General features: G+C 38.0%; 3 protein-coding genes across 3 annotated transcripts in view; 2 read left to right on the top strand and 1 right to left on the bottom strand.

Moving 5' to 3' along the window:
* The first annotated feature begins 773 nt into the window (after window positions 1-773).
* Window positions 774-5,093, top strand: LOC127835858 (uncharacterized). Its single transcript, XM_052362284.1, has one exon. It carries the CDS (start codon window positions 774-776, stop codon window positions 5,091-5,093), a length of 4,320 nt encoding a protein of 1,439 aa, XP_052218244.1.
* A 5,168-nt stretch (window positions 5,094-10,261) lies between these two features.
* LOC127835857 (uncharacterized) lies at window positions 10,262-14,353 on the top strand. The gene has a single exon (XM_052362283.1). The coding sequence runs from the start codon at window positions 10,262-10,264 to the stop codon at window positions 14,351-14,353; it is 4,092 nt and encodes a 1,363-aa protein (XP_052218243.1).
* Window positions 14,354-18,225: 3,872 nt separating this feature from the next.
* Window positions 18,226-23,898, bottom strand: part of LOC127834365 (sodium/potassium-transporting ATPase subunit beta-like) — a 35,808-nt gene continuing 30,135 nt past the window's right edge. The window contains exon 6 of the mRNA XM_052360140.1: window positions 18,226-22,583. Coding sequence (XP_052216100.1) covers window positions 22,344-22,583 — 240 coding nt within the window. The 3' untranslated portion in view covers window positions 18,226-22,343. The remainder of the gene's footprint in view (window positions 22,584-23,898) is intronic.

Genomic DNA, 23,898 nt, shown 5'->3' with positions numbered 1-23,898 from the left:
AGTTTCATAAAGACAACTACAAATAAATTATACAGAGAAACGCACTGACAAGAAGGAAGCATTCATATCATAGTAAACCTCAAAAAGTGTAGCAGTGATGTGTACTGTGTAGTTCCCATCGGGTAACTGGAAAGAACTGGACCTGAGAACTGAATATATGTATGACGTATACAGCGGAGCACAGCAAGAACATTTGCTTTTAACATTTGACATTCGATCATCAGGGATAATCTAGACTATAATTTCTTATTTGTTTTTAAATGTGCATGAGATTAGAATAGAAATTAAAGCACGAAAATTAAATAGATAAATAAACTTTGTAATCCTCTTTGCGGTATTGTGATTTGCATAGACCCCAAAATTTCAAGTCCTTTCCTTCTATCTGAGGGACATTGGTGGACTTTTGTTTACATTCAAAGTTTATAGTTAGTTGGCTCAACTATACTATCAAAAATCTTTGACAAAACTGGTAGTACGGGTGGGGTTATGCTATTCAATTATCACAGAGAAATACTGCAGTGAGGAAATAAAAGCTCGTCTGTAAATTCAAGAGAAATTTTATCTCTGTTTGCTGTGCTGTTAATACCTGGGTTGTTATCTCTAAGGGCAATTGCTACAGGTCAGTGTGAGGTCACAGGCACTGATCAGGTCAGGCAAAGGGGAGAAACTGTTTAAAGGGGCCAGCAGGTTATTATAAGAGTTAACTTCCTTGTTAAATCCCTTATTCATTGGGTTTGATTTTCACCATGTCTGATTTGGAAAATCTTTTTCAAATGGGTGAAAAGTCCGGTTTGTCCGGGGAAACTTTGCTCTCCTTTATAAGAGAAAGAGAGGAGGTAGAAAGGAAAGAAAGAGCTTATGAGCGTGAAGAGAGAAGTAGAGAGAGAGAATTTAAGAAATTAGAAATGGAGAGAGAAATTGAGATGGAAAGATTACGTAGTGGGTCACAGAGGGGTGATAGTCGTACTACTAGTGAGAGTGGTACTAAGGCTAAGTTGCCAAAGTTACCCAATTTTGATGACAAGCGTGATAGCATGGATGCATATCTCAAAAGATTTGAGCGATTTGCAGAGAGTGCTGGATGGAAGAAGGAATGTTGGGGTGCAAATTTGAGTGCACTGTTGCAGGGGCGTGCCCTGGATGTGTATTCGAGACTCACAGTTGCTGAGGCTAATGATTATCAGAAACTTAAGGATGCCCTGCTAAAAAGGTTCAATCTGAACGAAGATGGTTTCAGGGAAAAGTTTCGTAGTAGTAAATGTGAATCAGGGGAGACAGCGTCTCAATTTGTAATTCGATTGGGAGATTACTTAACCAATTGGATGTGCCAGGCTGGGTCTGACGAAACCTATGATGGTTTAAGAGATTTGATTTTACGTGAGCAATACTTGAATGGGTGCTCAAAGGGACTGCAAGTGTTCTTAAAGGAGCGTAAGTTTGCTTCAGTAACAGAAATGGCCGATTGTGCAGATCGGTATATTGAGGCCCATGAGGGCAATGGCAAAACGGGGAATGAATCTAGAGATGGTGTGAAAGGTAAGGCTTGCTTTGTTTGCAATGGACCACATTTACGTAGAGACTGCCCGAGGATAAATGGTCGGAACACCATGTGCACAAACAACCACAGGGGTGGTAACCTATCAGGCCAGTATTCAGGTAATGGTTTCAAAAGCTGGGAACCAGCAAGAGGTGGAAGAAGACCTGAAGGCAAGTATGACCGAAAGGTAAGTAAATCTAGTTTGTCGGCGTGTGGCCTATCCAAAGGAAAGGTAAGTCTGTCAGGTGGTCACCATTTACCTGTCAGGTCGGCAGCGTGTGATGGACCTATTCGGGAAAATATGCCGGAGTGCATAGGATGGGTCAACGGAAAACAAATTCGTGTCTTGAGGGATACTGGATGTTCATCAGTGGTGGTAAAGAGGTCTCTTGTACCAAACCACAGTTTTACTGGGAAAGTTCAGAATTGTGTCTTACTTGATGGAACAGTGAGACAATTTCCCACGGCAAAAGTGTTTGTGGAAACACCTTATTATACAGGTAAGGTAATTGCCATGTGTGTTGAAAGTCCAGTATACGACTTGATATTGGGGAATATTGACGGAATCAGAGGTATTGCAATTGGAGAATATGCGACCATATCAGAAGAGAAGAAAGTGGATGAAACGGTGAACGAACAGGCAGCAGTAGTCACAAGAGCTCAGGCTTCAAAAGAAAAGGTAAGCAAAATCAAACCGCTAAAGGTGCCAACACAGATCAAGGGGATGAATCCACAGATGTTTCAAGAAGCACAGAAAAGTGACCAAACTCTTCAAGCTGCCCGGGAACAAGCAATGTCGGAAGAGGTAAAGCAGTGTGGAAAACTGAATACTTCTCGGTATTATGAACGCAATGGATTCTTGTACCGTGAATTTACGTCTCCAAAACATAACAAGGGAGAACCTGTTTGTCAGCTTGTTGTCCCTAAGGAATTTCGAGATGAAATCATGAAGATAGCTCATGAGAGTTTATTAGGAGGACATCTAGGAATGCAGAAAACATTGGATAAAGTACTGTCACAATTTCATTGGTCTGGGGTAATGTCAGATGTGAAACGTTTCTGTACCTCCTGTGATACCTGTCAGAGGATGACATCAAAAGGAAAAGTTTCCAAGGTTCCGTTGGGAGAAATGCCATTAATAGATACACCATTTAAACGCGTGGCTGTTGATCTAATTGGACCTATTACACCAGTAAGTGACAGAGGAAACCGGTACATATTAACGGTGGTTGACTACGCTACAAGATATCCGGAGGCGATGGCATTGAAGAACATTGAGACAGAAATCGTTGCAGAGGCATTAGTAGACAATTTCACTCGAGTTGGAGTTCCACAAGAAATGCTTAGTGACATGGGAGCACAATTTACATCTGGACTCATGAAGGAGATAAGTAGGCTGTTGTCAATGAAACAGTTAGTGACTACACCATACCATCCCCAGTGTAACGGGTTAGTGGAAAGAATGAATGGCACGCTGAAGTCAATGATAAAGCGTATGTGTACAGAGCGACCCAAGGACTGGGACAAGTACATTTCGCCAGCCTTGTTCGCATACAGAGAAGCCCCACAGGCAAGCACAGGGTTTTCTCCATTTGAACTGCTCTACGGGAGAACAGTAAGAGGACCAATGCAAATATTAAGAGAGATGTTGACACAGGAAACCCTTAGTGCAGAGGTAAAAACTGTTTATGAATACGTTTTGGACCTAAAGGAAAGGCTAGCAGAAACAATGCAATTTGCACAAGAAGAACTGAAGAAATCTGCTGGAAAATACAAGAAACACTTCGATAAGAAAGCGAGGCAAAGAACATTTTCAGTAGGAGAGCGAGCTCTAGTTCTGTTGCCAACAAACCGAAACAAATTGCTCATGCAGTGGCAAGGGCCATATGAAATTGTAGAGAAAGTTGGTGAATCAGACTACCGACTTGACGTCAATGGTCACGTGAAGACATACCATGCCAATATGTTGAAGAAATATGTGGAGAGAATTGGCAATGAGGCTGAAACTGGTCAGGCTGGATTACTGATAAATATCGCAGCGGCCATTATTGAAGACGACAAGGTACCAAGTGGTGAGAAGGACTGTTTAAGTGAGTATGGTCGATTTAATGAAGAGATACAATGTCCTATAATAGAACAATCAGAATCTGTTGAAGATGTCAAACTTGGTGAAAACCTAGATGCCAAACAATGCGAATCTTTGCAAACATTACTTCAAGACTTCCAAGACGTGTTAACTGACATTCCTGGGAAAACCAATTTGGTAGAACACCATATTAAAACAACTACAGATGATCCAATTCGTTCAAGGCCATATCCTGTTCCACATGCTGTGAAGGAGACCATAAACAAAGAAGTTCAGGAGATGTTACGAATGGGTGTCATTGAACCATCAGATTCACCATATAGATCACCAGTCGTTATAGTGAAGAAACCAGATGGCACTAATAGATTTTGTGTGGACTTTCGCAAGTTAAATCAGGTCACAGTCTTTGATGCTGAGCCAATGCCATGTCAGGATGACATTTTTGCAAGCTTATCCCACTGTCGTTACTTTTCGAGAATTGATTTGTCAAAGGGGTACTGGCAGATTCCAGTTTCCGAGGAAAGCAAAAAGTATACTAGCTTTGCAACTGACACCGGGCTATGGCAGTTTCGAAGAATGCCATTTGGACTGGCATGCGCACCCGCTGTCTTCAGCAGAATGATGAGAATGTTGCTGAAAGACCTTAGTGGAGTGGATAACTTTTTAGACGATATGTTCCTGTTCACCGAGACATGGGAGGAGCATCTTACATTGATTGCAGAAGTCTTAGGGCGCCTGCGAAATGCTGGACTGACGGCAAAGCCTAGCAAGTGCATGTTGGCTTGTGAGAGACTTGATATCTTAGGACACCAAGTAGGGCACGGAAAAGTGGAACCAAACCCACAGAAGGTTACAGCAATAGCTCAAGCCGTAAGACCACGAACCAAGACTGAACTTCGATCCTTCTTAGGGCTGGTAGGTTATTATCGTTTGTTCATACCAAACTTTGCCGCTGTGGCTGTACCACTTACCGCCCTCACCAAGAAAGGTAAACCCAATACCTTGGTTTGGGAATCACCTCATGAAAGGGCATTCAATGAATTGAAGGAACGAGTGACGATGTCACCAATTCTCCGAATGGCAGATTTAGGTAAGCCATTTATTCTACTTACAGACGCCTCTAATGTAGGTTTAGGGGCAGTACTTCTGCAAGAACATGAGGATGGTAAGTTTCCGGTAGCATATGCTAGTCGTAAATTGCTGCAAAGGGAAAGAAATTATTCGGTGGTTGAGAAAGAATGCCTTGCAGTTGTGTGGGGAGTACAGAAATTCCACACATACTTGTATGGTAAGAAGTTTCTGTTAGAAACAGACCACATGCCACTGGTCTATCTGAACAAGGCAAAGGATTCTAATGGCAGAATCATGCGTTGGGCTCTTGTCTTGCAGGCTTACCGGTTCACTGTTGTTGCTATAAAGGGAACTGAAAATGTCGGGGCTGATTATCTCAGTCGAAAATCTGGGACATGAGTCATGAACCTAGTCTTGACACAAATCCAAAAGGTTGAGACAGAAATTGGGAATTTCATCTTAAGCAGGGGGGTGTGTCAAAGAAATAGGGTTGTTTTTTTGTGTGTGTAAATGTTAATATAGTTGTTTAGAATAGCAAGTATAAATGTTACTATAAACCGGCTGCGGGATACACATCCAAGAGTACTGAAAGCCCTGAAATCATAAATCATACGGTCAAATCTAATGGTAAATTTAGGGTCAGTTCTGGGGTATGGGGATACTTTTGTTTATTCGAGGAAGCCTGGTTAGTGTATGGGAGAGTTCGAGAGTTTTCTGTGTGTTTCTGAGTCAGTTGAATTTAGGCTTAAGACCAGAGCGTTTGTTGTTTGGAAGGAGGTGCCATCAGAATTTCTGATCGTCGGCCACATTGTGGAGGCATCTAGAGTGTTGTGTTTATAGAAGGAATCTAAATGGGGTATGTTATTTAACAATAATCTTTCTCGTCCAACATATGCATTATTGTAGTAATCATTCTGTCTTGTTTTGTTTTTCTGGTAAAACTTGTAGTGCTTGATGTTACGGAAATATTATGTTATTGCAATGTGATTTTGATAAGTAGTAAAATGTGGTATAATTGAAAGCTGTTATAAGGGATTAATCATAAGCATAATGATCTGAATGGATATTCTTATATCCTTGTAGATATTCATTTTTGTTGGTGTAAGAATTACGATGAAGAAAGTTGATGGAAAAGGGGATAGAAGATAGAAGTTTAATAAGACGTATGTTGCATACTAGAACTAGTTGAATATTGATGAAGAAAGTTGATGGAAAAGGGGATAGAAGATAGAAGTTTAATAAGACGTATGTTGCATACTAGAACTAGTTGAATATTGATGAAGAAAGTTGATGGAAAAGGGGATAGAAGATAGAAGTTTAATAAGACGTATGATGCATACTTGAACTAGTTGAATATTGGCCATCAGTTTCATAAAGACAACTACAAATAAATTATACAGAGAAACGCACTGACAAGAAGGAAGCATTCATATCATAGTAAACCTCAAAAAGTGTAGCAGTGATGTGTACTGTGTAGTTCCCATCGGGTAACTGGAAAGAACTGGACCTGAGAACTGAATATATGTATGACGTATACAGCGGAGCACAGCAAGAACATTTGCTTTTAACATTTGACATTCGATCATCAGGGATAATCTAGACTATAATTTCTTATTTGTTTTTAAATGTGCATGAGATTAGAATAGAAATTAAAGCACGAAAATTAAATAGATAAATAAACTTTGTAATCCTCTTTGCGGTATTGTGATTTGCATAGACCCCAAAATTTCAAGTCCTTTCCTTCTATCTGAGGGACATTGGTGGACTTTTGTTTACATTCAAAGTTTATAGTTAGTTGGCTCAACTATACTATCAAAAATCTTTGACAAAACTGGTAGTACAGAGTTCGAGAGTTTTCTGTGTGTTTCTGAGTCAGTTGAATTTAGGCTTAAGACCAGAGCGTTTGTTGTTTGGAAGGAGGTGCCATCAGAATTTCTGATCGTCGGCCACATTGTGGAGGCATCTAGAGTGTTGTGTTTATAGAAGGAATCTAAATGGGGTATATTATTTAACAATAATCTTTCTCGTCCAACATATGCATTATTGTAGTAATCATTCTGTCTTGTTTTGTTTTTCTGGTAAAACTTGTAGTGCTTGATGTTACGGAAATATTATGTTATTGCAATGTGATTTTGATAAGTAGTAAAATGTGGTATAATTGAAAGCTGTTATAAGGGATTAATCATAAGCATAATGATCTGAATGGATATTCTTATATCCTTGTAGATATTCATTTTTGTTGGTGTAAGAATTACGATGAAGAAAGTTGATGGAAAAGGGGATAGAAGATAGAAGTTTAATAAGACGTATGTTGCATACTAGAACTAGTTGAATATTGATGAAGAAAGTTGATGGAAAAGGGGATAGAAGATAGAAGTTTAATAAGACGTATGTTGCATACTAGAACTAGTTGAATATTGATGAAGAAAGTTGATGGAAAAGGGGATAGAAGATAGAAGTTTAATAAGACGTATGATGCATACTAGAACTAGTTGAATATTGGCCATCAGTTTCATAAAGACAACTACAAATAAATTATACAGAGAAACGCACTGACAAGAAGGAAGCATTCATATCATAGTAAACCTCAAAAAGTGTAGCAGTGATGTGTACTGTGTAGTTCCCATCGGGTAACTGGAAAGAACTGAACCTGAGAACTGAATATATGTATGACGTATACAGCGGAGCACAGCAAGAACATTTGCTTTTAACATTTGACATTCGATCATCAGGGATAATCTAGACTATAATTTCTTATTTGTTTTTAAATGTGCATGAGATTAGAATAGAAATTAAAGCACGAAAATTAAATAGATAAATAAACTTTGTAATCCTCTTTGCGGTATTGTGATTTGCATAGACCCCAAAATTTCAAGTCCTTTCCTTCTATCTGAGGGACATTGGTGGACTTTTGTTTACATTCAAAGTTTATAGTTAGTTGGCTCAACTATACTATCAAAAATCTTTGACAAAACTGGTAGTACAGAGTTCGAGAGTTTTCTGTGTGTTTCTGAGTCAGTTGAATTTAGGCTTAAGACCAGAGCGTTTGTTGTTTGGAAGGAGGTGCCATCAGAATTTCTGATCGTCGGCCACATTGTGGAGGCATCTAGAGTGTTGTGTTTATAGAAGGAATCTAAATGGGGTATGTTATTTAACAATAATCTTTCTCGTCCAACATATGCATTATTGTAGTAATCATTCTGTCTTGTTTTGTTTTTCTGGTAAAACTTGTAGTGCTTGATGTTACGGAAATATTATGTTATTGCAATGTGATTTTGATAAGTAGTAAAATGTGGTATAATTGAAAGCTGTTATAAGGGATTAATCATAAGCATAATGATCTGAATGGATATTCTTATATCCTTGTAGATATTCATTTTTGTTGGTGTAAGAATTACGATGAAGAAAGTTGATGGAAAAGGGGATAGAAGATAGAAGTTTAATAAGACGTATGTTGCATACTAGAACTAGTTGAATATTGATGAAGAAAGTTGATGGAAAAGGGGATAGAAGATAGAAGTTTAATAAGACGTATGTTGCATACTAGAACTAGTTGAATATTGATGAAGAAAGTTGATGGAAAAGGGGATAGAAGATAGAAGTTTAATAAGACGTATGATGCATACTAGAACTAGTTGAATATTGGCCATTAGTTTCATAAAGACAACTACAAATAAATTATACAGAGAAACGCACTGACAAGAAGGAAGCATTCATATCATAGTAAACCTCAAAAAGTGTAGCAGTGATGTGTACTGTGTAATTCCCATCGGGTAACTGGAAAGAACTGGACCTGAGAACTGAATATATGTATGACGTATACAGCGGAGCACAGCAAGAACATTTGCTTTTAACATTTGACATTCGATCATCAGGGATAATCTAGACTATAATTTCTTATTTGTTTTTAAATGTGCATGAGATTAGAATAGAAATTAAAGCACGAAAATTAAATAGATAAATAAACTTTGTAATCCTCTTTGCGGTATTGTGATTTGCATAGACCCCAAAATTTCAAGTCCTTTCCTTCTATCTGAGGGACATTGGTGGACTTTTGTTTACATTCAAAGTTTATAGTTAGTTGGCTCAACTATACTATCAAAAATCTTTGACAAAACTGGTAGTACAGAGTTCGAGAGTTTTCTGTGTGTTTCTGAGTCAGTTGAATTTAGGCTTAAGACCAGAGCGTTTGTTGTTTGGAAGGAGGTGCCATCAGAATTTCTGATAGTCGGCCACATTGTGGAGGCATCTAGAGTGTTGTGTTTATAGAAGGAATCTAAATCGGGTATGTTATTTAACAATAATCTTTCTCGTCCAACATATGCATTATTGTAGTAATCATTCTGTCTTGTTTTGTTTTTCTGGTAAAACTTGTAGTGCTTGATGTTACGGAAATATTATGTTATTGCAATGTGATTTTGATAAGTAGTAAAATGTGGTATAATTGAAAGCTGTTATAAGGGATTAATCATAAGCATAATGATCTGAATGGATATTCTTATATCCTTGTAGATATTCATTTTTGTTGGTGTAAGAATTACGATGAAGAAAGTTGATGGAAAAGGGGATAGAAGATAGAAGTTTAATAAGACGTATGTTGCATACTAGAACTAGTTGAATATTGATGAAGAAAGTTGATGGAAAAGGGGATAGAAGATAGAAGTTTAATAAGACGTATGTTGCATACTAGAACTAGTTGAATATTGATGAAGAAAGTTGATGGAAAAGGGGATAGAAGATAGAAGTTTAATAAGACGTATGATGCATACTAGAACTAGTTGAATATTGGCCATCAGTTTCATAAAGACAACTACAAATAAATTATACAGAGAAACGCACTGACAAGAAGGAAGCATTCATATCATAGTAAACCTCAAAAAGTGTAGCAGTGATGTGTACTGTGTAGTTCCCATCGGGTAACTGGAAAGAACTGGACCTGAGAACTGAATATATGTATGACGTATACAGCGGAGCACAGCAAGAACATTTGCTTTTAACATTTGACATTCGATCATCAGGGATAATCTAGACTATAATTTCTTATTTGTTTTTAAATGTGCATGAGATTAGAATAGAAATTAAAGCACGAAAATTAAATAGATAAATAAACTTTGTAATCCTCTTTGCGGTATTGTGATTTGCATAGACCCCAAAATTTCAAGTCCTTTCCTTCTATCTGAGGGACATTGGTGGACTTTTGTTTACATTCAAAGTTTATAGTTAGTTGGCTCAACTATACTATCAAAAATCTTTGACAAAACTGGTAGTACGGGTGGGGTTATGCTATTCAATTATCACAGAGAAATACTGCAGTGAGGAAATAAAAGCTCGTCTGTAAATTCAAGAGAAATTTTATCTCTGTTTGCTGTGCTGTTAATACCTGGGTTGTTATCTCTAAGGGCAATTGCTACAGGTCAGTGTGAGGTCACAGGCACTGGTCAGGTCAGGCAAAGGGGAGAAACTGTTTAAAGGGGCCAGCAGGTTATTATAAGAGTTAACTTCCTTGTTAAATCCCTTATTCATTGGGTTTGATTTTCACCATGTCTGATTTGGAAAATCTTTTTCAAATGGGTGAAAAGTCCGGTTTGTCCGGGGAAACTTTGCTCTCCTTTATAAGAGAAAGAGAGGAGGTAGAAAGGAAAGAAAGAGCTTATGAGCGTGAAGAGGGAAGTAGAGAGAGAGAATTTAAGAAATTAGAAATGGAGAGAGAAATTGAGATGGAAAGATTACGTAGTGGGTCACAGAGGGGTGATAGTCGTACTACTAGTGAGAGTGGTACTAAGGCTAAGTTGCCAAAGTTACCCAATTTTGATGACAAGCGTGATAGCATGGATGCATATCTCAAAAGATTTGAGCGATTTGCAGAGAGTGCTGGATGGAAGAAGGAATGTTGGGGTGCAAATTTGAGTGCACTGTTGCAGGGGCGTGCCCTGGATGTGTATTCGAGACTCACAGTTGCTGAGGCTAATGATTATCAGAAACTTAAGGATGCCCTGCTAAAAAGGTTCAATCTGAACGAAGATGGTTTCAGGGAAAAGTTTCGTAGTAGTAAATGTGAATCAGGGGAGACAGCGTCTCAATTTGTAATTCGATTGGGAGATTACTTAACCAATTGGATGTGCCAGGCTGGGTCTGACGAAACCTATGATGGTTTAAGAGATTTGATTTTACGTGAGCAATACTTGAATGGGTGCTCAAAGGGACTGCAAGTGTTCTTAAAGGAGCGTAAGTTTGCTTCAGTAACAGAAATGGCCGATTGTGCAGATCGGTATATTGAGGCCCATGAGGGCAATGGCAAAACGGGGAATGAATCTAGAGATGGTGTGAAAGGTAAGGCTTGCTTTGTTTGCAATGGACCACATTTACGTAGAGACTGCCCGAGGATAAATGGTCGGAACACCATGTGCACAAACAACCACAGGGGTGGTAACCTATCAGGCCAGTATTCAGGTAATGGTTTCAAAAGCTGGGAACCAGCAAGAGGTGGAAGAAGACCTGAAGGCAAGTATGACCGAAAGGTAAGTAAATCTAGTTTGTCGGCGTGTGGCCTATCCAAAGGAAAGGTAAGTCTGTCAGGTGGTCACCATTTACCTGTCAGGTCGGCAGCGTGTGATGGACCTATTCGGGAAAATATGCCGGAGTGCATAGGATGGGTCAACGGAAAACAAATTCGTGTCTTGAGGGATACTGGATGTTCATCAGTGGTGGTAAAGAGGTCTCTTGTACCAAACCACAGTTTTACTGGGAAAGTTCAGAATTGTGTCTTACTTGATGGAACAGTGAGACAATTTCCCACGGCAAAAGTGTTTGTGGAAACACCTTATTATACAGGTAAGGTAATTGCCATGTGTGTTGAAAGTCCAGTATACGACTTGATATTGGGGAATATTGACGGAATCAGAGGTATTGCAATTGGAGAATATGCGACCATATCAGAAGAGAAGAAAGTGGATGAAACGGTGAACGAACAGGCAGCAGTAGTCACAAGAGCTCAGGCTTCAAAAGAAAAGGTAAGCAAAATCAAACCGCTAAAGGTGCCAACACAGATCAAGGGGATGAATCCACAGATGTTTCAAGAAGCACAGAAAAGTGACCAAACTCTTCAAGCTGCCCGGGAACAAGCAATGTCGGAAGAGGTAAAGCAGTGTGGAAAACTGAATACTTCTCGGTATTATGAACGCAATGGATTCTTGTACCGTGAATTTACGTCTCCAAAACATAACAAGGGAGAACCTGTTTGTCAGCTTGTTGTCCCTAAGGAATTTCGAGATGAAATCATGAAGATAGCTCATGAGAGTTTATTAGGAGGACATCTAGGAATGCAGAAAACATTGGATAAAGTACTGTCACAATTTCATTGGTCTGGGGTAATGTCAGATGTGAAACGTTTCTGTACCTCCTGTGATACCTGTCAGAGGATGACATCAAAAGGAAAAGTTTCCAAGGTTCCGTTGGGAGAAATGCCATTAATAGATACACCATTTAAACGCGTGGCTGTTGATCTGATTGGACCTATTACACCAGTAAGTGACAGAGGAAACCGGTACATATTAACGGTGGTTGACTACGCTACAAGATATCCGGAGGCGATGGCATTGAAGAACATTGAGACAGAAATCGTTGCAGAGGCATTAGTAGACAATTTCACTCGAGTTGGAGTTCCACAAGAAATGCTTAATGACATGGGAGCACAATTTACATCTGGACTCATGAAGGAGATAAGTAGGCTGTTGTCAATGAAACAGTTAGTGACTACACCATACCATCCCCAGTGTAACGGGTTAGTGGAAAGAATGAATGGCACGCTGAAGTCAATGATAAAGCGTATGTGTACAGAGCGACCCAAGGACTGGGACAAGTACATTTCGCCAGCCTTGTTCGCATACAGAGAAGCCCCACAGGCAAGCACAGGGTTTTCTCCATTTGAACTGCTCTACGGGAGAACAGTAAGAGGACCAATGCAAATATTAAGAGAGATGTTGACACAGGAAACCCTTAGTGCAGAGGTAAAAACTGTTTATGAATACGTTTTGGACCTAAAGGAAAGGCTAGCAGAAACAATGCAATTTGCACAAGAAGAACTGAAGAAATCTGCTGGAAAATACAAGAAACACTTCGATAAGAAAGCGAGGCAAAGAACATTTTCAGTAGGAGAGCGAGCTCTAGTTCTGTTGCCAACAAACCGAAACAAATTGCTCATGCAGTGGCAAGGGCCATATGAAATTGTAGAGAAAGTTGGTGAATCAGACTACCGACTTGACGTCAATGGTCACGTGAAGACATACCATGCCAATATGTTGAAGAAATATGTGGAGAGAATTGGCAATGAGGCTGAAACTGGTCAGGCTGGATTACTGATAAATATCGCAGCGGCCATTATTGAAGACGACAAGGTACCAAGTGGTGAGAAGGACTGTTTAAGTGAGTATGGTCGATTTAATGAAGAGATACAATGTCCTATAATAGAACAATCAGAATCTGTTGAAGATGTCAAACTTGGTGAAAACCTAGATGCCAAACAATGCGAATCTTTGCAAACATTACTTCAAGACTTCCAAGACGTGTTAACTGACATTCCTGGGAAAACCAATTTGGTAGAACACCATATTAAAACAACTACAGATGATCCAATTCGTTCAAGGCCATATCCTGTTCCACATGCTGTGAAGGAGACCATAAACAAAGAAGTTCAGGAGATGTTACGAATGGGTGTCATTGAACCATCAGATTCACCATATAGATCACCAGTCGTTATAGTGAAGAAACCAGATGGCACTAATAGATTTTGTGTGGACTTTCGCAAGTTAAATCAGGTCACAGTCTTTGATGCTGAGCCAATGCCATGTCAGGATGACATTTTTGCAAGCTTATCCCACTGTCGTTACTTTTCGAGAATTGATTTGTCAAAGGGGTACTGGCAGATTCCAGTTTCCGAGGAAAGCAAAAAGTATACTAGCTTTGCAACTGACACCGGGCTATGGCAGTTTCGAAGAATGCCATTTGGACTGGCATGCGCACCCGCTGTCTTCAGCAGAATGATGAGAATGTTGCTGAAAGACCTTAGTGGAGTGGATAACTTTTTAGACGATATGTTCCTGTTCACCGAGACATGGGAGGAGCATCTTACATTGATTGCAGAAGTCTTAGGGCGCCTGCGAAATGCTGGACTGACGGCAAAGCCTAGCAAGTGCATGTTGGCTTGTGAGAGACTTGATATCTTAGGACACCAAGTAGGGCACGGAAAAGTGGAACCAAACCCACAGAAGGTTACAGCAATAGCTCAAGCCGCAAGACCACGAACCAAGACTGAACTTCGATCCTTCTTAGGGCTGGTAGGTTATTATCGTATGTTCATACCAAACTTTGCCGCTGTGGCTGTACCACTTACCGCCCTCACCAAGAAAGGTAAACCCAATACCTTGGTTTGGGAATCACCTCATGAAAGGGCATTCAATGAATTGAAGGAACGAGTGACGATGTCACCAATTCTCCGAATGGCAGATTTAGGTAAGCCATTTATTCTACTTACAGACGCCTCTAATGTAGGTTTAGGGGCAGTACTTCTGCAAGAACATGAGGATGGTAAGTTTCCGGTAGCATATGCTAGTCGTAAATTGCTGCAAAGGGAAAGAAATTATTCGGTGGTTGAGAAAGAATGACTTGCAGTTGTGTGGGGAGTACAGAAATTCCACACATACTTGTATGGTAAGAAGTTTCTGTTAGAAACAGACCACATGCCACTGGTCTATCTGAACAAGGCAAAGGATTCTAATGGCAGAATCATGCGTTGGGCTCTTGTCTTGCAGGCTTACCGGTTCACTGTTGTTGCTATAAAGGGAACTGAAAATGTCGGGGCTGATTATCTCAGTCGAAAATCTGGGACATGAGTCATGAACCTAGTCTTGACACAAATCCAAAAGGTTGAGACAGAAATTGGGAATTTCATCTTAAGCAGGGGGGTGTGTCAAAGAAATAGGGTTGTTTTTTTGTGTGTGTAAATGTTAATATAGTTGTTTAGAATAGCAAGTATAAATGTTACTATAAACCGGCTGCGGGATACACATCCAAGAGTACTGAAAGCCCTGAAATCATAAATCATACGGTCAAATCTAATGGTAAATTTAGGGTCAGTTCTGGGGTATGGGGATACTTTTGTTTATTCAAGGAAGCCTGGTTAGTGTATGGGAGAGTTCGAGAGTTTTCTGTGTGTTTCTGAGTCAGTTGAATTTAGGCTTAAGACCAGAGCGTTTGTTGTTTGGAAGGAGGTGCCATCAGAATTTCTGATCGTCGGCCACATTGTGGAGGCATCTAGAGTGTTGTGTTTATAGAAGGAATCTAAATGGGGTATGTTATTTAACAATAATCTTTCTCGTCCAACATATGCATTATTGTAGTAATCATTCTGTCTTGTTTTGTTTTTCTGGTAAAACTTGTAGTGCTTGATGTTACGGAAATATTATGTTATTGCAATGTGATTTTGATAAGTAGTAAAATGTGGTATAATTGAAAGCTGTTATAAGGGATTAATCATAAGCATAATGATCTGAATGGATATTCTTATATCCTTGTAGATATTCATTTTTGTTGGTGTAAGAATTACGATGAAGAAAGTTGATGGAAAAGGGGATAGAAGATAGAAGTTTAATAAGACGTATGTTGCATACTAGAACTAGTTGAATATTGATGAAGAAAGTTGATGGAAAAGGGGATAGAAGATAGAAGTTTAATAAGACGTATGTTGCATACTAGAACTAGTTGAATATTGATGAAGAAAGTTGATGGAAAAGGGGATAGAAGATAGAAGTTTAATAAGACGTATGATGCATACTAGAACTAGTTGAATATTGGCCATCAGTTTCATAAAGACAACTACAAATAAATTATACAGAGAAACGCACTGACAAGAAGGAAGCATTCATATCATAGTAAACCTCAAAAAGTGTAGCAGTGATGTGTACTGTGTAGTTCCCATCGGGTAACTGGAAAGAACTGGACCTGAGAACTGAATATATGTATGACGTATACAGCGGAGCACAGCAAGAACATTTGCTTTTAACATTTGACATTCGATCATCAGGGATAATCTAGACTATAATTTCTTATTTGTTTTTAAATGTGCATGAGATTAGAATAGAAATTAAAGCACGAAAATTAAATAGATAAATAAACTTTGTAATCCTCTTTGCGGTATTGTGATTTGCATAGACCCCAAAATTTCAAGTCCTTTCCTTCTATCTGAGGGACATTGGTGGACTTTTGTTTACATTCAAAGTTTATAGTTAGTTGGCTCAACTATACTATCAAAAATCTTTGACACTCATGTCCAACGTTTTATAAATTGAGAACTGTGAATATAAACAAGGTTAACCTTCTTCTAATATTGCGTTGTTAGCACCCGTTAGTACAAAAGATCGCCGCTATCTATTGAGAACAAAAGAACGTTTCCCAGAAATATCAAATTTAACCCCGCTGTAGAAGCATTAACGAGGTTACGAAACAGATAATTCTTGTAATATTAAATAGTCTTTTATATTCGGTTTTAGCGGTTATCAAGCATTTTTGTTGTTGCCTATCGTATCCCTGAAGTTATTGTTGAACTCATGTTCAACGTTTTATAAATTGAGAATGTAAACAAGCGTAATCTTATACTATTGCGTTGTTTTCCCGAATCTATTAGTAGTCTCAGATTATGAATGACCTGTACTACGTCATTAAGACGCAGCAGATAGTGGACTATTTAATCATTCATAAACAATCTCTTCCGCGACAAGAATAATACAAACATTGTCTATTGATTCTTTTCTATATAAGCTCCGTTCAAAAATATTCCATTTAACACGACATTCACATAGCGTTTCCATTTGTGAATGAATATAGTTGAAAAACTCAAACCACCCTCCCCTGGATGGGTATGAGGTTTGCTCAAACTGGAATATGCATATGAGAGAGGCTTATCAGCGGCGTATAATTAACAAGTAATACAACTGACAACACAGTGTGATACCTGGCTAATTTATAGCATTCTTCGCTGGGAGCTTAGGAAACAGAACTGCAGATAAAATATCATAATTAACCCTTTGCATGCTGGGAAATTTGTCGTCTGCTAAAATGTCGTCTGCAGAATTTCTAAAATTAGCATTTTCTTCGATTTTTTTCAAAGAATACTATCAGAACAGCAAACAGTTTGGATCCTGATGAGACGCCACGTTTTGTGGCGTCTCATCTGGATCCAAACTGTTTGCAAAGGCCTTTAAAATCCGGTTCCCGCACTGAAAGGGTTAAGTCCATACAACACTGGACAAGAAAAATGTGAATGCACAGTCATTTTAGTCTCTAACAATATGTGTTTTTCATTTTGTTTTCATTTTGTGTACATGATGAGAATGCTACATTTGAAGATTCAGCAGGTAAGTGCTTATGCGATATTTCTTTTTGCAAACTTTAATAGTAATCAAGTTATTGATGTTGATAGTTAACCGACTGGGGTTAAATTACTGAGTATTTAGCCCGATGGCACTTTTTTTCATTAAAATGAACAAGATTTGTTAGTTTTAATGATTTCTCTTTAAAACTATTTTACCATATATATAAGTAAAAACCACCAAGTTACAACATACTTTTAACAGATATTCCTTTATACAGGTGGTTTCTATGTACATTTATAGAAGGAATTCCATGTGTCGTATTCGAATATTTAACATGATAAAATAGTCGTAAAGTGAAATTATTAAAACTAACAAAACTTGTACATTTTTTATGAAATATATCTTGATTAGGCTGCATTCAGTAACTGAACCCCATGCAGCCTGTGTTCAAGTTCAACTTTCTTTCAAATACAATATGACAGCCAGAATTAAGCCTGCATTAAGATGCGTTAATATATGTTTGTACATTTTAAGTTAATTAACCCTTTCAGTGCGGGAACCGAATTTAAAAGGCCTTTGCAAACAGTTTGGATCCAGATGAGACGCCACAGAACGTGGTGTCTCATCAGGATCCAAACTGTTTGCTATTCTGATTTTAGAAATTCAGCAGACAACATTTTAGCAGAAGACAAATTTCCCAGCATGCAAAGGGTTACCGGTAACAGTAAAAATAAATCGGGCATAATCATAACTATATCATTTCCGAAGTTAATAAATCACATTTTCTTAACCAGTGTGCAAAATCATTGATTATCATTGTTTATGTTTAATTATTTCAGATTTGCTGCAGATATCATAAGAATGAAATTTGCAAGGACTTTTGAATTGTTTAGTTTTGAAAACTGTGATCAAAAATACATATATTGTGAAGATTTTTGTGACTTTTTAAAACAGAAAGATAACAGTGTTAGGAAATTTAATGTACAGAGAACACTAAAAGCATATAAAGGGGCAATATACACAGTTTGCGGTAGAGAGGTGGTCAGTGTTCAATCTATAATCAAATATATATTTAATTACGCACAATCGTGTACAGGATGTAAATTACTTGCAACTTGTGTTGAACAGGAGCTTGTGGGAAATCAAAAGATTAACAAAGCTACAAAAACATCGTTTGACCTTTACCAGAAAATAGCAAAATTTGATTTCAAACAATCACAATTTCCAAATGAAAATATAAAAATAGAAGAGTCTATACTAGAAACATTAGTAGAACACCATAAATCATCATTTACATCACTTGAGTGACAAAAGATATGTGTCTTGTGAGAGCCACGGAATGTGCTCAGACACTAAAAGGCATAACCCCAAAGAACATAAAGGACAACTCGTGTCGGATTGGAAAATCAAATGTTGAACATAGTGTAGAGTTAAATTGCGAAAAGACACATTGCCCATACCAGAGATATTGGCATTCTCTCTGTTTTACGGAAGTATTGAGGCAACAAAATACAGAACATAGTCACATTTGACACAACTCATTCAGTCAAAAACAATTCCATCCAGGAATGCGCAGACTGGACTGGAGCTACGCTGTCAGCATATTGCATAAGACCCATTTTTGCATGACGCGGGTCTTTAAAAATCTTATTGTGTCTTGTAAATGAAATTTCAAGAATGTATTCCTCTGAAAAATCTAAGAGTAAAAATAAAGTATAACATCATATAAGAGTATTACAATTAATGAAGTAAAATATCTAAATAAATGTGTGAGGCGTACCAAAGTGAATAATAGTAAATTAGCAAAAATATTAAACATTTAAGGCATAAGACAAGGTTTAGTAAAACGAAAAAAAAGAATTAATTTTGATGCAATTATTACAGTGGAACGATTTTCAAGTACCTGGTAATAAGAAATAAACAAGATTTCGTTGAAATGAATCTTCTGACAAAAATTCATGAAGATTAGAAATTAATGTGGCCTCTCTGGTGTTAACAAGGAAAATGTTGATGCCACACGAGGCACAACGCACGGCGGACAAAAAGCCATCACAAAAGCTCACCATAAGCACATTGTCCAGGTGAGCTAAAACATTTCAATATGTTGCATGGTACAAGTATTGGAAACAGCTGATAGAAGTTTTGGCAGTTTTTACAGGTTTTTAAAGAATTTATTCATACGTTTGTAAGAAATATAATCACAATGCATGAGCAATTTATGTATTTATATATACCTGTATACAAATATACAGAAATCATGTGAATATAGTCAGAATTCACAACACATTTACAAATGTATACAACGATAAAACAATGGTAATACTATCCAGTAAGTTTGCAATTCAATCTTACAACAATACAAGTAGTTAAATTGTGTATAAAATGTGTGTTAATTGGAATTGGAAAATTATTGTATACAGATAAAAATCTATAACAAGAAACCGTCAGAGACGGGTGATGCTCCCCAAAGTTTTTTTTGTCACAATATTGCACTATATATTCAGATCAAAGGAAACGTCTAGAGGGCACAGTAGTTGGGGGGACAAGATTTTTTTTATATAAAATTTCAAAGGGCCATAACCCTGTGAAAAATTATACGACCAGAACTCGCTGATAATATGCACATCTCCTCTTGGTAGTGAGCTTCCCATAAAGTTTCATTGAATTCCGGTCATTAGTTGCTGAGAAATAGCCCGAAACAAGAATTGCACTATATGTACAGTTAATGGAAAATTGCAAATGGCCAGAACTCTGTGAAAAATCATCCGACCAGAACCTGCTGATTATATGCACATGTCCTCTTGGTAGTGAAGCTTCCCATTAAGTTTCATTGAATTCCGGTCATTAGTTGCTGAGAAATAGCCGGGACAATAATTGCACTATATGTACAGTTAATGAAAAATTTCAAAGGGTCTTAACTCTGTGAAAAATCATCCGACCAGAACACGCTGATAATATGCACATCTCCTCTTGGTAGTGAAGCTTCCCATAAAGTTTCATTGAAATCCGGTCATTAGTTGTTGAGAAATAGCCCGGACAAAAATTGTGCACGGACGGACGGACGAAGCGGCGACTATATGCTCCCTCCAAAATAAATTTTGGGGGAGCATTAAAAGACAGAAATGTACAATTTTTATAAAGACAACATTGTTGTTACAAAATGTAAGTACAACTGGGTATAATATGATAACAAAATAGGAACGTACAAGGTTTAAAAAGACAATGTTCAACCCTAAATGTTCCAACTAACAAGTAGTCAGCTAGGGCACAATGTCAAATCAAATCCGAAAAAAGGTAACCCTTTATCACTTAGATACGTATTTTGACACATTTGTAGCCCCATAGAAAGTTAAACTTATTAAATACCTTTCTTACTAAATTCAAGTTTTAAAGGATTCATTTCAAACTCTGATGAGCAGCAACCAGCATAAATCCCGAACAGACTGCGAGTTACTAGTAGGCTGTGCTGGTTTAATGCTGGTTGCAAAAGCCATTTTCACTTTGCTCCTTAGGGGGGAAGGGGTAAAACAATTATTATGAAATGCAAGTTATTCAAATAGTTTCACATAAGATTGTTTAAGACTTGTTAAACAATTTGTAACTTTAATACAACTTATCGCATGATGACATTTACAAAAAGTCTTCATAGAATCCTAACAATGTAAAACAATGCATACGTTTAACTCACAGTGTTTTAAACATGCTTAAGCAAGAATGCATGTAAGAACATCGAAGAATTTCAAAGATGTCAAAAAATGCATACCAGCATCTTAAATTGTTGGAATTTTATTACAAGGATGGATGCACCATTCTTCCAATGATAACATGTCCTTCTAATGATAACATATCCTTCCAATGATAACATATTCTCCCAATGATAACATATTCTTCCAATGATAACATATTCTTCCAATAATAACATATCCTTCCAATGATAACATATCCTTCCAATGATAACATATTCTTCCAATGATAACATATACTTCCAATGATACCATATTCTTCCAATGATAACATATTCTTCCAATGATAACATATTCTTCCAATGATAACATATTCTTCCAATGATAACATATTTTTCCAATGATAACATATTCTTACAATGAAAACATATTCTTCCAATGATAACAAATTCCTACAACATTTGGAAGATTACAATTCGCAGTTGATTTAACTTAATAGTAATAGGTGTACTTGTTTCAACAGATATGAGACATGTACAAAAACTATTAGCCCTTTCCCCCATAAGAAGCAAAGTTAAAAAGTGCAAACAATATTAAACCAGAACAGCCTGCGAGTAACTTGCAGTCTGTTCAGGTTATATGCTCTATGCTGCTCATCAGTATCAAAGGGTTGGAAATGAAGCCTTTAAAACTTGAATTTAGTAAGAAAGGTCTTTAATTAAATGTAACTTTCTAAGGGACTACAAATGCTTCCAAATATGTATCTAGGTAGTAAAGGGTTAATGACAGTCTTATAAAGGAATACATGAAATAAAAACACAATTTGCTGCTTCACTTGAGCCAAAAAATAGCACAGGGACATCACAAACAGGCAAGCAAATGTATATGTAGCAAATGCTAATCATCTTCTACAAAGTACTGATAACTCTTTTCTAATAAGATACATATTTTGACACATTTGTAGTCCCTTAGAAAGTTACAGTTAATTAACTAATTTTCTTAGTTAATTCAAGTTTTAAAAGTTTCATTTTGAACCCTTTAGTACTGATGAGCAGCAAACAGCATAAAACATGAACGGACTGCGAGTTACTCGCAGGCTATTCTGGTTTGATGCTGGTTCAAAAGCCATGTTCACTTTGCTTCCGATGGAAAGTGTTAAACATAAAACGTTCCTGATACAGAAATAAGGATTTCCGAAGATATCATATGTTTATGAGTTAAAATATTTGAAAAATAAAACATACAAGAAAATGAAACATTCGATTCGACTTAAAGTTTTCACTTCAGCTACACATAAGAATCAAAACAAGAGATTGCCAAGCAATATGGTCCCCTACCGGTGAAACTCCAACATTGTCAGTATTTTTTAAAAATCTATTTGTTGCCATAGCAACCAGAATTTTTGAAGTAGGAACAAAATGAAATGACGTGCATAATTTCTATATTGCCATCTATCCATGTTTCAAGTTTCATGAAAAAAATATGAAGAACTTTTAAAGTTATCGCAGGATCCAGAAAAGTGTGACAGACTGACTGACTGTCAAAATAATTATAATTTGCGTCATTTTGAAAAAGAAAACAACAACAAGACAAGACCAACGTTAATCAATAAGGAGCTCAAAATGGACCAAACCAGTTTTGTCCATAAAGTTGTGCTCTATGTTCTTAGCATATATCTTGCAGGTGATCATGAACAGTTGTGCCGGCCCGGGATTGTCAAACCTGACAAAAACGACAGGCGCGCGATACCCCTGCTGGTTGCGGAATGGAAAGTACTTGTAGTGGAACCCATTGCTTGGGTAGTAAAGGATGGGTCCGAGCATGTCTTTGTCAGCCGGGGTCTGAAATAAAATGTTTTCAATGATGTATTTCAGGTCGTTGTTGAATTAAGATGATCACACGTTTATTGTGTAAGTGTAAACTTGCTCACTTTATCTAATAGAAAATGAAATAGTCGTAATCTCAAATACCTTTAATATCTGAGTGATTTAATATTGTCAATAAGAAAGTTATTGTCCTGTTTTAAGAAGAAATAAGGGAAAACAAGTCATAAAATGGTAATACAACTTGTTAGGGTCTCTATTAACCACAACCGTTGGAGTGGAAGAGAGCTGATATTATCATCACATTCAACAACATCTCGAACTCTGAGGACCACATACCTCTCCCCAAGCTACAATCTCAATCTCTGAGGACCACATACCTCTCCCCAAGCTACAATCTCAATCACTGAGGACCACATACCTCTCCCCAAGCTACAATCTCAATCTCTGAGGACCACATACCTCTCCCTAAGCTACAATCTCAATCTCTGAGGACCACATACCTCTTCCCAAGCTACAATCTTGAACTCCGAGGACCACATACCTCTCCTCAAGCTACAATCTCAAACTCTGAGGAACCACATACCTCTCCCCAAGGTACAATCTCAAACTCTGAGGACCACATACCTCTCCACAAGCTACAATCTCAATCTCTGAGGACCACATACCTCTCCCCAAGGTACAATCTCAAACTCTGAGGACCACATACCTCTCCTCATGCTACAATCTCAAACTCTGAGGACCACATACCTCTACCCAAGCTACTCTCAAACTCTGAGGACCACATACCTCTCCCCAAGCTACAATCTCAAACTCTGAGGACCACATACCTCTCCCCAAGCTTCAATGTCAATCTCTGAGGACCACATACCTCTCCCGAAGCTACAATCTCAATCTCTGAGGACCACATACCTCTCCCCAAGCTACAATCTCAAACTCTGAGGACCACATACCTCTCCCCAAGCTACAATCTCAAACTCTGAGGACCACATACCTCTCCCCAAGCTACAATCTCAAACTCTGAGGACCACATACCTCTCCCTAAGCTACAATCTCCAACTCTGAGGACCACATACCTCTCCCCAAGCTACAATCTCAAACTCTGAGGACCACATACCTCTCCCCAAGCTACAATCTCAAACTCTGAGGACCACATACCTCTCCCCAAGCTACAATCTCAAACTCTGAGGACCACATACCTCTCCCTAAGCTACAATCTCAAACTCTGAGGACCACATACCTCTCCCCAAGCTACAATCTCAATCTCTGAGGACCACATACCTCTCCCCAAGCTACAATCTCAATCTCTGAGGACCAAATACCTCTCCCCAAG

This window comes from Dreissena polymorpha, chromosome 6 (genome assembly GCF_020536995.1).
Source record: "Dreissena polymorpha isolate Duluth1 chromosome 6, UMN_Dpol_1.0, whole genome shotgun sequence".
Taxonomy (NCBI): domain Eukaryota; kingdom Metazoa; phylum Mollusca; class Bivalvia; order Myida; family Dreissenidae; genus Dreissena; species Dreissena polymorpha.
Note: the sequence above shows the minus strand (reverse complement) of the source record. Positions and strands in the feature narration are given on the sequence as shown.